The 12,009-nt window shown below is 37.3% G+C and overlaps 1 protein-coding gene across 1 annotated transcript; it reads right to left on the bottom strand.

The window, feature by feature from the left end:
- Window positions 1-517: 517 nt before the first annotated feature.
- Nurf-38 (Inorganic pyrophosphatase Nurf-38) lies at window positions 518-7,078 on the bottom strand. Its single transcript, XM_089699709.1, has 5 exons — window positions 6,860-7,078; window positions 5,084-5,688; window positions 2,196-2,257; window positions 1,591-1,700; window positions 518-994 (listed from the first exon to the last, which is right to left on the bottom strand). Exons 1-5 carry the CDS (start codon window positions 7,047-7,049, stop codon window positions 963-965), a joined length of 999 nt encoding a protein of 332 aa, XP_089555835.1. The 5' UTR covers window positions 7,050-7,078; the 3' UTR covers window positions 518-962.
- Between the last annotated feature and the right edge of the window lie 4,931 nt (window positions 7,079-12,009).

The raw sequence follows: 12,009 nt of genomic DNA, 5'->3' as shown, positions 1-12,009 counted from the left end.
TTGAATTTTACTTCAACCCAAATCCAAAACAAACCATTCCATAAATATTATGTATCAAGTCTAAAACACATCAAATATTTTTTCAGTGATTTTTTTTCTGAATGGATATCCCTAAAATTCACTAGAGGTAGTGACAAAATAATTCAAATGGCAACGCTGCTGCTCCCTGGCCACTGGCCAGTTGGCCACACGAGCTCGACGCGACCGGCCGCGAGTAACGGACTACTTGTCCCAAACGCTAATGTCGGAGTCTAGAGCCATAATTAAGGTTGCCTGGAAGAAATCGCTTTTAAGCGATAAGGCCGCCAAATTGTACATTTAAGTTAATATCGTTTTTGTAAATTTTGTTTTTGTGTGCATTGTACAATAAAGTGTTTTCTATCTATCTATCTATCTAACATCGAATCATTTTTGTCGACCACAGTTAATGTAAAACTATACTATATAATAGTTAAACATTTCTTATCTTATAAAACACATCAAAGGGATAAGGATTTTAAGAAATAAAAAGTGCTCCTTGTAACTAACCATTTAATATAAAACATACCTATTTATATTATTGATACCGGACAATCGGCTCATTCTATTAATTATTATCCTTATTCATTAAGATACAACCCAACAATAAATACAAACGTGCAATAGTTACCTACTGCTAAAACATGTACAGTGACGTCACAGCACCCACAACCGACTACACCGGCTTTTATTGCATATTATAAAAGACATAGACAACTATTCCGTTTTAACACAAAACAGTGACAGGGTTTAAATAGTGAAGGTAAAAGAGCCAAATAAAAATTAACTTTAAATTGAATTGTGACTAAAACGATAATTATGATTTACTCGTTGAAACGTATAATAATATAATGTTTGTAGCGCATTACGCAAACTCTAACATATACGCGACGTCAGCGCTCGGCGAGTGTCAGACAAAGCGCAGCGGCGGCAGCGCAGCGCGCTTACAGGCTCGATATGTAGTGCCACTTATCCACTGGAAACAAATAATAACAAATCATCGCACGCATCATCCAATAAATATGACAGTCGGTTATTGAGTAACCCATTCCACATACTACATATTTTAATCCTGCAAGGAGTCGCCCGCTCGGCGGATCACCCCATGGATACGTATTATTAGAAACTAGCTGCGCTCCGCGGTTTCGGTTGGTCTTAGCGTAATGATAAAGAGCCTTCCTCGATGAATGGGCTATCTAACACCAAAATAATTTTTCAAATCGGACAAGCCGTTCCTGAGATTAGCGCGTTCAAACAAACGAAGTTCCTGCTAAAATACACGATATAATATCGATGGAGTGAAAGGCGAGGTCACGAACCGAACCGAACTCGTTCGGGCAACTCAGTGCCATTTATAAAATATACAATACAATGAAGTCAATAAAAGTGAATGTGCATATTTTAATTGATTGCGCACAATTTCTATTCATGTTTTGTCACTATCAAAGTACATAATCGGATACAAATGTTGTATAATAAGGGGGATTTATTTATGATACTACAGTTACATCATCATCATTTATGTAATGACATAATATTTCAATGGAGGCATCAGGAGTGGTGCGTGTGTACCTGCGTGCGGGACGGGCTGCGGCAGCGCGGCGGGCGGCGCGGCGGCCAGCGCGGCGGCCGCGCCCGCCCGCTCCGCGCGGAACGGGCTGCCCTCCACCGTCACGTTCATCCTGCGCACAGACCGACCATTCAGTTACGTGCCTATATATATCTCGGTCTAGCAAGACAAAGGAGGCTGATCGCCTGTCCCTAAACGAAATCGATCAGTGAAACAGATGTATAAATAATAATCCATCCGCCCCTTACCCCACTAGGGGACTTCACGCTAACCGTAGAAACTGCTTTCCGAATCGGTGGTAAATGGTAAAACTATGTTGTGACGATTCAAAAGTACTTCTAAAAGAAGTCTTATTGAGTAAATAAATGTTTGTGTTTGAGATTGCACACGGCCCTGAGATCAAGTTTCCTCTGTCTCTGGCCTACGCCAAAATTATTTCATAAAAAACACTACCTACTATTTTTTTTTACAAAAAACATCTACAACTTCGCCACGCCAGAAATCGGATTTACGTGCGCCTATGCCCTATAGGTGTTTCACATCAAAAATCAAAGTTCAAGCGAACAAGTCGCAGCCACAATTCATTACGAAATGATAGGTAACTCACTTGTTAATGTCGTCCGCGTTGGTGACGGCGCCCGACACGAGCCCGCGCCAGAACTCGTGGACCTGCACACGTACCACACATACCACATTAATTAATGTGGGTTGATTTCATACCATCAAGCTGCACCACACTAAGTTTTGAAAAAAATCTAGTTTGTTACATTTAGCACCATAGGAATACGTGCGATGGGATTTACGGGGAGGTAAAGTGACGGAAGTTAAAGTGACGGGCGTTAATGTGGCGGGAGGTAAAGTGACGGAATCTAAAGTGACGGGAGGTAAAGTGACGCAAGTTAAAGTGACGGGAGTTAAAGTGACGCGAGTTAAAGTGACGGGAGTTAATGTGACGGGAGTTCATGCGGCGGGAGGTAAAGTGACGGAATCTAAAGTGACAGGAGCTAAAGTGACGGGAGATAATGTGGCGGGAGGTAAAGTGACGGAAGTTAAAGTGACGGGAGTTAAAGTGACGGGAGTTAATTCGGCGGGAGTTAAAGTGACGCGAGTGAAAGTGGCGGGACTGCGGGAGTTAAAGTTAAAGTGAAATTTAGTCAAAATTATTTCGATTTAGGGAATAGATACTTAGGGAAACTTTAAATGTAGTTTAAAATAACGCATGACAAAAGTGACGGGAGGTAGTGACTAGTGACGGAAGTTAAAGTGACGGGAGGTAAAGTGACGCGAGTTAAAGTGACGAGAGGTAAAGTGACGGGAGTTAAAGTTAAAGTGAAAGTTAAAGTCAAAATTATTTCGATTTAGGGAATAGAGAATTATAGATAATAAAGGGAAACTTTAAATGTAGTTTAAAATAACGAATGGACAAAGTGACGGGAGGTAGTGACGGGAGTTAATGTGGCGGGAGGTAAAGTGACGGAAGCTAAAGTGACGGAAGTTAGTGACGGGAGGTAAAGTGACAGGAGGTAAAGTGACGCGAGTTAAAGTGGCGGTAGTTAAAGTTAAAGTGAAAGTTAAAGTCAAAATTATTTCGATTTAGGGAATAGAGAATTATAGATAATAAAGGGAAACTTTAAATGTAGTTTAAAATAACGAATGACAAAGTGACGGGAGGTAGTGACGGGAGTTAATGTGGCGGGAGGTAAAGTGACGGAAGTTTAAGTGACGGGAGTTAAAGTGACGCGAGTGAAAGTGGCGGGAGTTAAAGTGACACAAGTTAAAGTGACAGGAGGTAAAGTGACGCGAGTTAAAGTGACGGGTATGCACCCGGGTTTATCCGGTTTCGAAAAACCCGGGTAAACCCGGGTATTTGATGATCTTGAGAACCGGGTCTGAATAATATGAAACCCGGTTGTCCCGGTTCCAACCAAAATATTAAAATATAAAGTATTATTTATATTTTGCTGCATTATTTTAACAAATTTATTCTATCTGGCAACGTCAGACTCACGTGCATCGCCAATTTTCGTGCCACGCCTCAAGCGTAGCTCTGATTGGTTATCTAACCTTAGATGCTATAGGTTTCCTAGTTAGTTGTATTACCAAAAAAAAAAAAAAATTTGGCTTCGAAAATGACAAAAATTAGGCTACAGAAATATTTTTATTACATTTGTCGTGAATTTGAAAAGCTGTTGGGTTGACTGTTTCACATAAGTAATGATCCAGTCATGTTTTTGTTTTTGGTATCAAGCTGAAATTTATATCGAATACTCAAGTCTACGGTCCCTTGATGCTGTGAAAAAGTCAAACTCACAAGCCAACGCATCAAAAGATACAGTCGTAAATGCTGAAAATTTTCGCAAATTTCGACATTTACATGGAACTCAAAACCTACAGGGTACTTCTCATGAACACAGAGCCTTGAAATTTGGTAAAAGTAACGTCTTATAAGTTATAACACAGATAAAGGAAAAATTGCTAGAAACATAAATTTTTAAGTCACAACATTATAAAAAAAATAGGTTCGTTCGGAGCCCTCGGAGCGCGAGTCCGACTCGCTCTTGGCCGGTTTTTTGCTTTACAGTTTGCATTTAATGAATAAGGTTTAAGTTTACATGTGATATTATGATAACAAGGTACTTTTATAAGACTGATAAATAAAGAGAAGTATTGAAATTTTGTTTCTTTATTAATTTAATAAAATAAGACATAAGCCGCGTAAAATAAAAGGCCAATCAGGTACTTTTACAGTTACTTTTGTTTTATTTTGTATTTTTTTCCCAGGTATTATAAAATAACCGGGTAACCCGGTTCTACCCGGTTCTGAACTCGATTTGGAACCGGGTTTCAGAAACTTGGAACTAGACTCGGTTCTGCATGCCCTAGATTTACATCGTCTTTTTATCCAAAAACCCCTAAATCGTTACTTATTTAAGGGGTTTTGGATAAAAAGAAAAAATATTCGGACTTTCACAGACGAGATGAATTGTGTGAATCTGTTCGTGTTGTCTTCGATGAAGGGACATGCTATCTGTTGAGATGATTAAACAACCATCTCAACCATTATTTCCTGGATCACAATATTCTAGGCGTTGCCCCGGTATGACAAAAGTAAAGAACATCAATCAAGTTGTCGGTTAAAACTAAATGCTAAAGTAAAAGATAATAATATGTACTTGAAACTTAAATTTCTATAGGAGATATGAATACAGGAACAAGTAAATATAAATATTGAATTGGAATTAATATGTACACAATCAATATTTATGAGGCAAACAGTTAACAAACACACGATAATATTATCATAAAGATAAATAAGACTTCATATAATTGAAGAAGATTATTTTTAACACACATACTTTCATTTCAATTTTCAATTAATTTTTTCCAAACTTCTATAGTTAGTTACCACTTTTGAAACTTTTTGAAAAGTGGCATATTTGCTGCATATAAATTAAATCTGACTATGTCACTAAATGTGGGGGGCGGCAGGCTCACCTCGTCGACGACGCGGTGCGCGAAGGCGGCGTCCTTGGCCTCGCCGTCGAAGGCGAACTGGTTGCGCGGCTTGCCGTCGGGCACCTTGTACAGGCGGAACCACTCCACGGTGGCGCGCAGCAGGCCCGGGCACTCGCGCTCCACGTCGGCCACGTCTTGCAGGCGCGCGGCGGCCGGGTCGCGCACATCCACCGCCAGCAGCTTCCAGTCCGTCTCGCCCTCGTCGATGAGCGCCAGCGTGCCGAGGATCTTCACCGTGAGCACGTCGCCGCGCGCCGCCACGCGCGAGCCGATCTCGATCACGTCGATGGGGTCGTTGTCGCCGCGCGCCTGCGTGCCCGCGTCCACGTGCTGCGGGTTCTCCCACGTCTGCGGCAGCGCGCCGTAGTTCCAGATGTAGCCGTGGTGCGGGAACACGTTGCTGACGAACCGCAACGCACCCTTCTTCACGTCCTGCTTGATGGGGTTGAGCGGCTCGCCGAGGCTGATCTCCATCTTGGCGTTGGACCAGCGCGGCACCTCCACGACCATGTGCGCCAGCCGCTGCTCGCGGTCCGCCCACAGCGGGATGTCGTGCAGCGGCGATATGGGGCCGCTCTCGTCCTCTGTGGCCGAACATTTCCTTAGTTTATTAAAATTTAAAACACATTATATTAATAATGTATTTTTAAAGTCGTAAACAACATCATCGAGAAGAAAAATATATAAAAATCGAGAAACTTAAATTAAATTTGCACTTTTAATAATAATTATTATAAGTACGAGCAATTTTATGTTCTTACTAGCTTCGCCCGCGTTTTGAAAGAAAAACCCGCATAGTTCCCGTTCCCGTGGGATTTCCGGGTTGAAACCTATCCTATGTGTTAATCCAAGTTACCCTCTATATGTGTGCTAAATTTCATTGTAATCGGTTCAGTAGTATTTGCGTGAAAGAGTAACAAACACACACACATCCTCACAAACTTTCGCATTTATAATATTAGTAGGATATTTACCTACTGCAAATAAATTATTTCCAATTTTTTGTATTTTTTTTCTTTTAATACCTACATAGAGAAATATACATTCTTAATATATTATATAGATACTTAAATTTTCTTGTTAATATAATGAGTTATAAAATATAATTGTACTTTATTCACATGTTCAAATTTAACTATCAATAATTCAAATCACATAATTTAAAAGTCTTCTTTTCACTTCTTAAAGTGCACAAATCATTAAATGTGAGTAATATTACATCAGTTATCAGTAAATTACTTTAAGCACAGTATTACATTAAGATAATAAAAATAAAATTAATCAGGAAGTTGTGATGAAGGCATTAACATTTCAAGATTATATTGATTATTGTAAGTAAATAAGCTGTGTCTATAGACATTTATGAGTAATGCAGAACATTTTCATTGGGTTTATGCTCACACAATAAAATTAGTTTTTTAATTGGTTGAATGATGAAATGATGATCTTCATTTTGTCAAGAGATCTACATATTAGAATTTATTTTTAAAGCTTAATTTATAGTAAAATATTTATACTATAATATTTCTGCAAGTTATTATTAAAGGTCTAAATAGTCTTTCTTTTTTTCTTCAATAAATGATATATGATAAACAACCAATTCCTATTACCTAGATTATCTATTAGCGACATTTATGAGTAGCAAATACCTATATATGATAATTAAGTAGATATAAATTGAACCTTTTCTCTAACATCAAGATAGGTTCGTGACGTAAAGATAGTTTTTATCAGTGCTTATGTATCTAGACTTACTGAAATAGACTCTATAGTCGGGTGAGTATGCGGATCCTCGTTCCTCGGCAATGTACATTTTAGAATTTGTTTTTTGAGCGGCTACTGTCGCAAAATTACTTTGCAAAATTAAAGTGTTAACCGGCGAACACAGCTGTTTAGTGAATGCCAAATTCTTCGTAACGGCATAGGCAACGCGTGTTAGTGACATTTTTAACGTTTGACGTGTTCGCTTTTTAATACAGATAAAAAATACGCAGATAACACTACACTGTGAACACTGCACTCACGTCTGTGCACGTCTTATATTTCCGTGGTGCACGAAAAAAGGAAAGTAAATGAATGATTTAAACACGAGTATGTATTTTTAATATGAATGAAATGAAAAATTTATTCAATCCACCATTAAATTATAAAATTGAATAGGTATACGCAGTTCAATAAAGAAACGAATCTTCAATGGCGGCGCTTATCATTCCCTCTCGCTTACACACGGCGGCCGTACGGCATGCAAAAAAAAAAATGGAAAAATAAAATCACAAAAATGTATTTGATTTTCCCTATAATAGTATTTAAATCATAAATTTACAATGACAATTATGCATATTTGCGAAAGTAAATAATGTTTTATTGGAATTTGACAAAATATGTTCTTTGGGAAAAGTTGTTCAGTTTTATGGGCTCATTACAAAATGGGGATTTTGTTACATTCTGTATACGTAAATATGATAATTCATATAAATACACAAATACCATAACAAAAAAGTTTGTCAACAAACAATTTGAAATAATTAATAAAATAATTATCCATTTACTGTGTCCATTTACGTTATTTTTATTTTCTTTTTTGCTGACCCTACCATACGTCAGTGTCAGCTTTGGCCGCCATTGAAGATTCGTTTCTTTATTGAAACACAATATATAAATTTTATATGTACTAGGTAGTTACTCGCTTTTAAATAAATATATTAATTATTTAGACCCTATGGGACCGTATGACCTTAGACTTAGAGCAATAAACTAACGCACAGACTAGTAACTAGTAACTAGCGTAACTAGTGACTAACGATAGTTTAATCACTAAAGCTAAGCTATGTCAGTAGTTACTTATACATATTATTATGAATGTTTTTTTTTTTTATAATCGTAATAAAAAGTGGTCTGAGCAAAGAATAGTATAATACACAAATATTTTAAACTACTAACTAGACAGTGCACTATGGCGCAAAAAACTGGCCCGAGGGCGTTCCCGTTGGGAAATTGTCGTCTTTTTGTAAAGGTGACCAGCCCGTTGTCAGGCACGGAAATATAGATGGTCATAGCCAAACAAAATAAGAGATATATTACTTGAAAAATGAGTAAATATGTCATAGTTAGTACATAATATTATATGTATTGATGATACGTTTCTTATTTTATCGTCTGTAAAAATAAAGTAAAATAATATAAACACCGCTAGATTTTAATCTGTCCCGCTCGATTCACATTTGTCGACACCTCTCCCTCAAACAACTTTTGGCTAACTTCCACATAGGAGGAAAAAGCAATCCTACGTACCTAGATATTATAGGAGAATTATATTTTTTCATTGAACTTATTTTAACAAAATAAATACTTATCGGGTATCGCCTTAGGGTATCGCCAATTAGTGTCGCTCACACTGAGGAAATTTCTTTCAAATGTTGATTATTACCATTTTGTACTGTAGGTACTTATAGTTAATTATAATTACTTTATTGTTATAATAACTGTATTCATATGTTAACGGTTCAACTAAATGTATTTTCTTTCTTTCTTTCTTTCAAATATTTTTTTGTAGGTACCTAAGTAATAAAATAATGTACAGAGCCTCAAACATATATTATGTATATGTATTACTAGCTTTCCGCCCGCGGCTTCGCCCCCGCAGTCAAAGAAAAACCCGCATAGTTCCCGTTCCCGTGGGATTTCCGGGATTGCATCATTTTCCCGGGATAAAAAGTAGCCTATGTCCTTTCTCGGGTATCAAAATATCTCCATACCAAATTTCATGAAAATTGGTCCAGTAGTTTAGGCGTGATTGAGTAACAGACAGACGGACAGAGTTACTTTCGCATTTATAATATTAGTATGGATTATGAATTAAAATATTTGGTACCTTAAAAAATAATAATGATTTAAAGTCAGTCTAAATTAAAAAAAAATGTATAATAAGATATATATAAATAGTTGGAGTTTGTTTGTTTGACCGCGCTAATCTCATGAACTACTGTTCCGATTTGAAAAATTATTTCAGCGTTAGCTAGCTACTCATGCTACTAGTTAATATTCTGTGGTGTTAGATAGCCCATTCATCGAGGAAGGTTATTATAGGCTATTATATATTACTAGCGGTCCGCCCCGGCTTTGCCCGTGGTACATATTTCGCAATAAAAGGTAGCCTATGTCCTTTCTCGGGTATCAAAATATCTCCATACCAAATTTCATGCAAATTGGTTCAGTAGTTTAGGCGTGATTGAGTAACAGACAGACAGACAGAGTTACTTTCGCATTTATAATACATATTAGTATGGATTATATCATCACGCCAAGACCAACAGGAGTGAAGCTGCGGAACGCAGCTAGTATAAAATAATATTGACTAGGTATGTCTATAATATTATACGTCTGTATTATTTAAAATTATTTGAATTGATTTTCAAAATGTTGATTTTAAGTTTTAACATTGCAACCTATTGCAACGGTTTGTTTTTAGATTTTAGTCCTCTTGACGGGTTTTGTTTTATTTCCCATACTTAATATTATTTAAAAAAAAGACGTGTGGCACTCGGGGACTGCCGCGGTAAAGCTATTGCATGCTATGCCTTCAAGCCACACGTCCGCGCCCGTCGGAGTGGTGAGCGTGAGGTTTTTCGTTACTAAATTTCTGGATCGGTCCCCGCGCTCAAGGCCCGCGCAATAGCTTAAAAATACAAAATTACAAATAATTTATTGGTACTGTCTGACGTCGCGTCGGTGCACAGGCGTTCACACACATATGCGTACGTTTTTGGTTTGGGAATAAGAATTTGTGATTTACACGAAATCTATTGATTGGACTAAAAAAAATAAAACACTATTATTCTAGTAAGTATGTTGCTTGTAGAATTATTTGCCGAAAAAACAGAATGATTGCAATTTGCATGTAGTTTAGTATGGTTTTTAAGCATCAAAAGATTTTTTTAGAGGTACCTTTGTGATTTTTTTCTATCGAGTAAAATAAGTTGTATTGTGTTTTCAACACACTATATAGCTAGTATATCTCCTGATGAATATCATATATTTGTCTGAGATTTTTTACTGCAGTTAGTCATACTTTAAAGCATTATAAAACTCGCGTTTAGCTCTTCTAGTCCCCTTGAGATAGAGACCATTTTTGCAATAATTAAGGTTTCACATAACGCACTCGGCACTACTAAAAAGTTTTCTAATAATAATAATATGTACATAATTATAATACCTATACCACACCCCGGCCACTCCATACAAAATCATCGTTTTGACAGTCACACTGTAGAGACTGCAAATGTGTGTGTTAACGCTTTATGGTTGGCACATTTTTGACTAGCGTAAAAAAAAATCGCGTTTTTCTCATTGAGATAATATTACTACGTATGGAGGAGACACCACGAACAAAATCTGTGCGCCATTTTTTTGCTCTAAGTTTTAAAAATTATTATCTAGTTAGGTACTTAACGATGAAAGTTATTCCTTTGCACTTTTCCGTATTATTTGTGCAATATCGTAACACACACGAAGGCATGTTTGATGCGTTTCACTTTAAAACCATTAAAAAATACCGCTCAACATACGTCACATGACGTATGTTGAGTGGAACATAAGTGATGTAGGCAGTGTCGTCTCCATATTAATATTATCTCAATGGTTTTTCTGATGAAATACATTCGTAAACAGCACAATATCTAACCATTTTCTACGAAAAACGATATATAATCACAAATCCAAAATAAAAAAAATGTTGTGTGGTTTTATGAAACCACGGTAAAAGTGAAACTGTTCGAACGGTTCTGAACACTGCTTTGTGTTTGGTGTAGCGCATGTCGCGTGACGGTCGGTATACCTACTTGGCAGCCGCGATACACGCGACATGCGCTACACAGACCAAAAAGTTGGAGACACTTTGAGACGATGTAATAAAAGTTTCACTTTAATAAAATTACTTTAAGTCAATTTGATTAATGTTGTCAAGTTGTCAATCTTCGTTGCGTATCGTCCCTGTAGAAAAATATGGACCAATTTTAGACTGATCAGTGATCGTGCGGGGGAGGTAAGTGTTTAATTTTGGCGGGAGGCGGAGAGTGTCCGTTCTGTAGCGTTTAGCTACTATTATGTATTCTGTGCCTATACTTTAACGCGACCGTTTTGTAAAAATAATCATATTGGATACTGATGACCTGTGCTGATGACGTAGGTACCTACTGATATTCTTTTTAGATCTTAATTTTTTTATTTTAATACCTACGATTATACAATACGACAGGTAAGTTATTATTTACCTAACTACGTACTTACTTCATGAAATTAAAAAAAAAGAAACTTTAAATTGCTGTGATCTCTCACTATCAAGTAATGTTGTGAATTCCTTATAAATACCTCACATTATTATTTGAAATAAATCAAAAGACACCGTAGTGAGTGATCATAGAGGCGCCTCTATGGCGGCGACTGCGGCGCGGAGGGCGGATGCCCGCACCACGTGTATACTGACATACTGACGAAAACAACGTTGTACGCATGACCCCGTTATATGAATTTCGGCTAACTATGTCAAATGGCCGAGCTTGAAATTTGAATATCCATACCGAACCGAAAAACGAATACCTATTTTTTGACACTCACAAAAAGAGACTATAATACTACCACATACTACTCAGTTGGTAAGTATAATATGTTTGTTCGAGTTTTATGTGGTGGTTAATAAATTAGTAAAATACTAGATTTCCGCTCGCGGCTTCGCCCGCGTTTTCAAAGGAAAAACCTGCATAGTTCCCGTTCCCGTGGGATTTCCGGGATAAAACCTATCCTATGTGTTAATCCAAGTTACCCTCTATATGTGTGCTAATTTTCATTGTAATCGGTTCAGTAGTTTTTACGTGAAAGAGTAACAAACATCCATACATCCTTACAAACTT

The sequence above is a fragment of the Colias philodice genome, chromosome 10, assembly GCF_061535455.1.
Source record: "Colias philodice isolate Cphi_HAF_F1 chromosome 10, ilColPhil1 Martin Lab GWU primary, whole genome shotgun sequence".
Lineage (NCBI taxonomy): Eukaryota > Metazoa > Arthropoda > Insecta > Lepidoptera > Pieridae > Colias > Colias philodice.
Note: the sequence above shows the minus strand (reverse complement) of the source record. Positions and strands in the feature narration are given on the sequence as shown.

Excerpts from the sequence above, each read along its gene's own strand:
- Nurf-38 (XM_089699709.1), bottom strand. The coding sequence starts at position 7,049 with ATGTCACTAACACGCGTTGCCTATGCCGTTACGAAGAATTTGGCATTC. Across the intron at positions 5,689-6,859 it reads CGACTATAGAGTCTATTTCA|AGGACGAGAGCGGCCCCATA; the intron begins GTAAGTCTAGAT and ends GTTCGGCCACAG. Across the intron at positions 1,701-2,195 it reads AACGCGGACGACATTAACAA|GATGAACGTGACGGTGGAGG; the intron begins GTGAGTTACCTA and ends GTCTGTGCGCAG.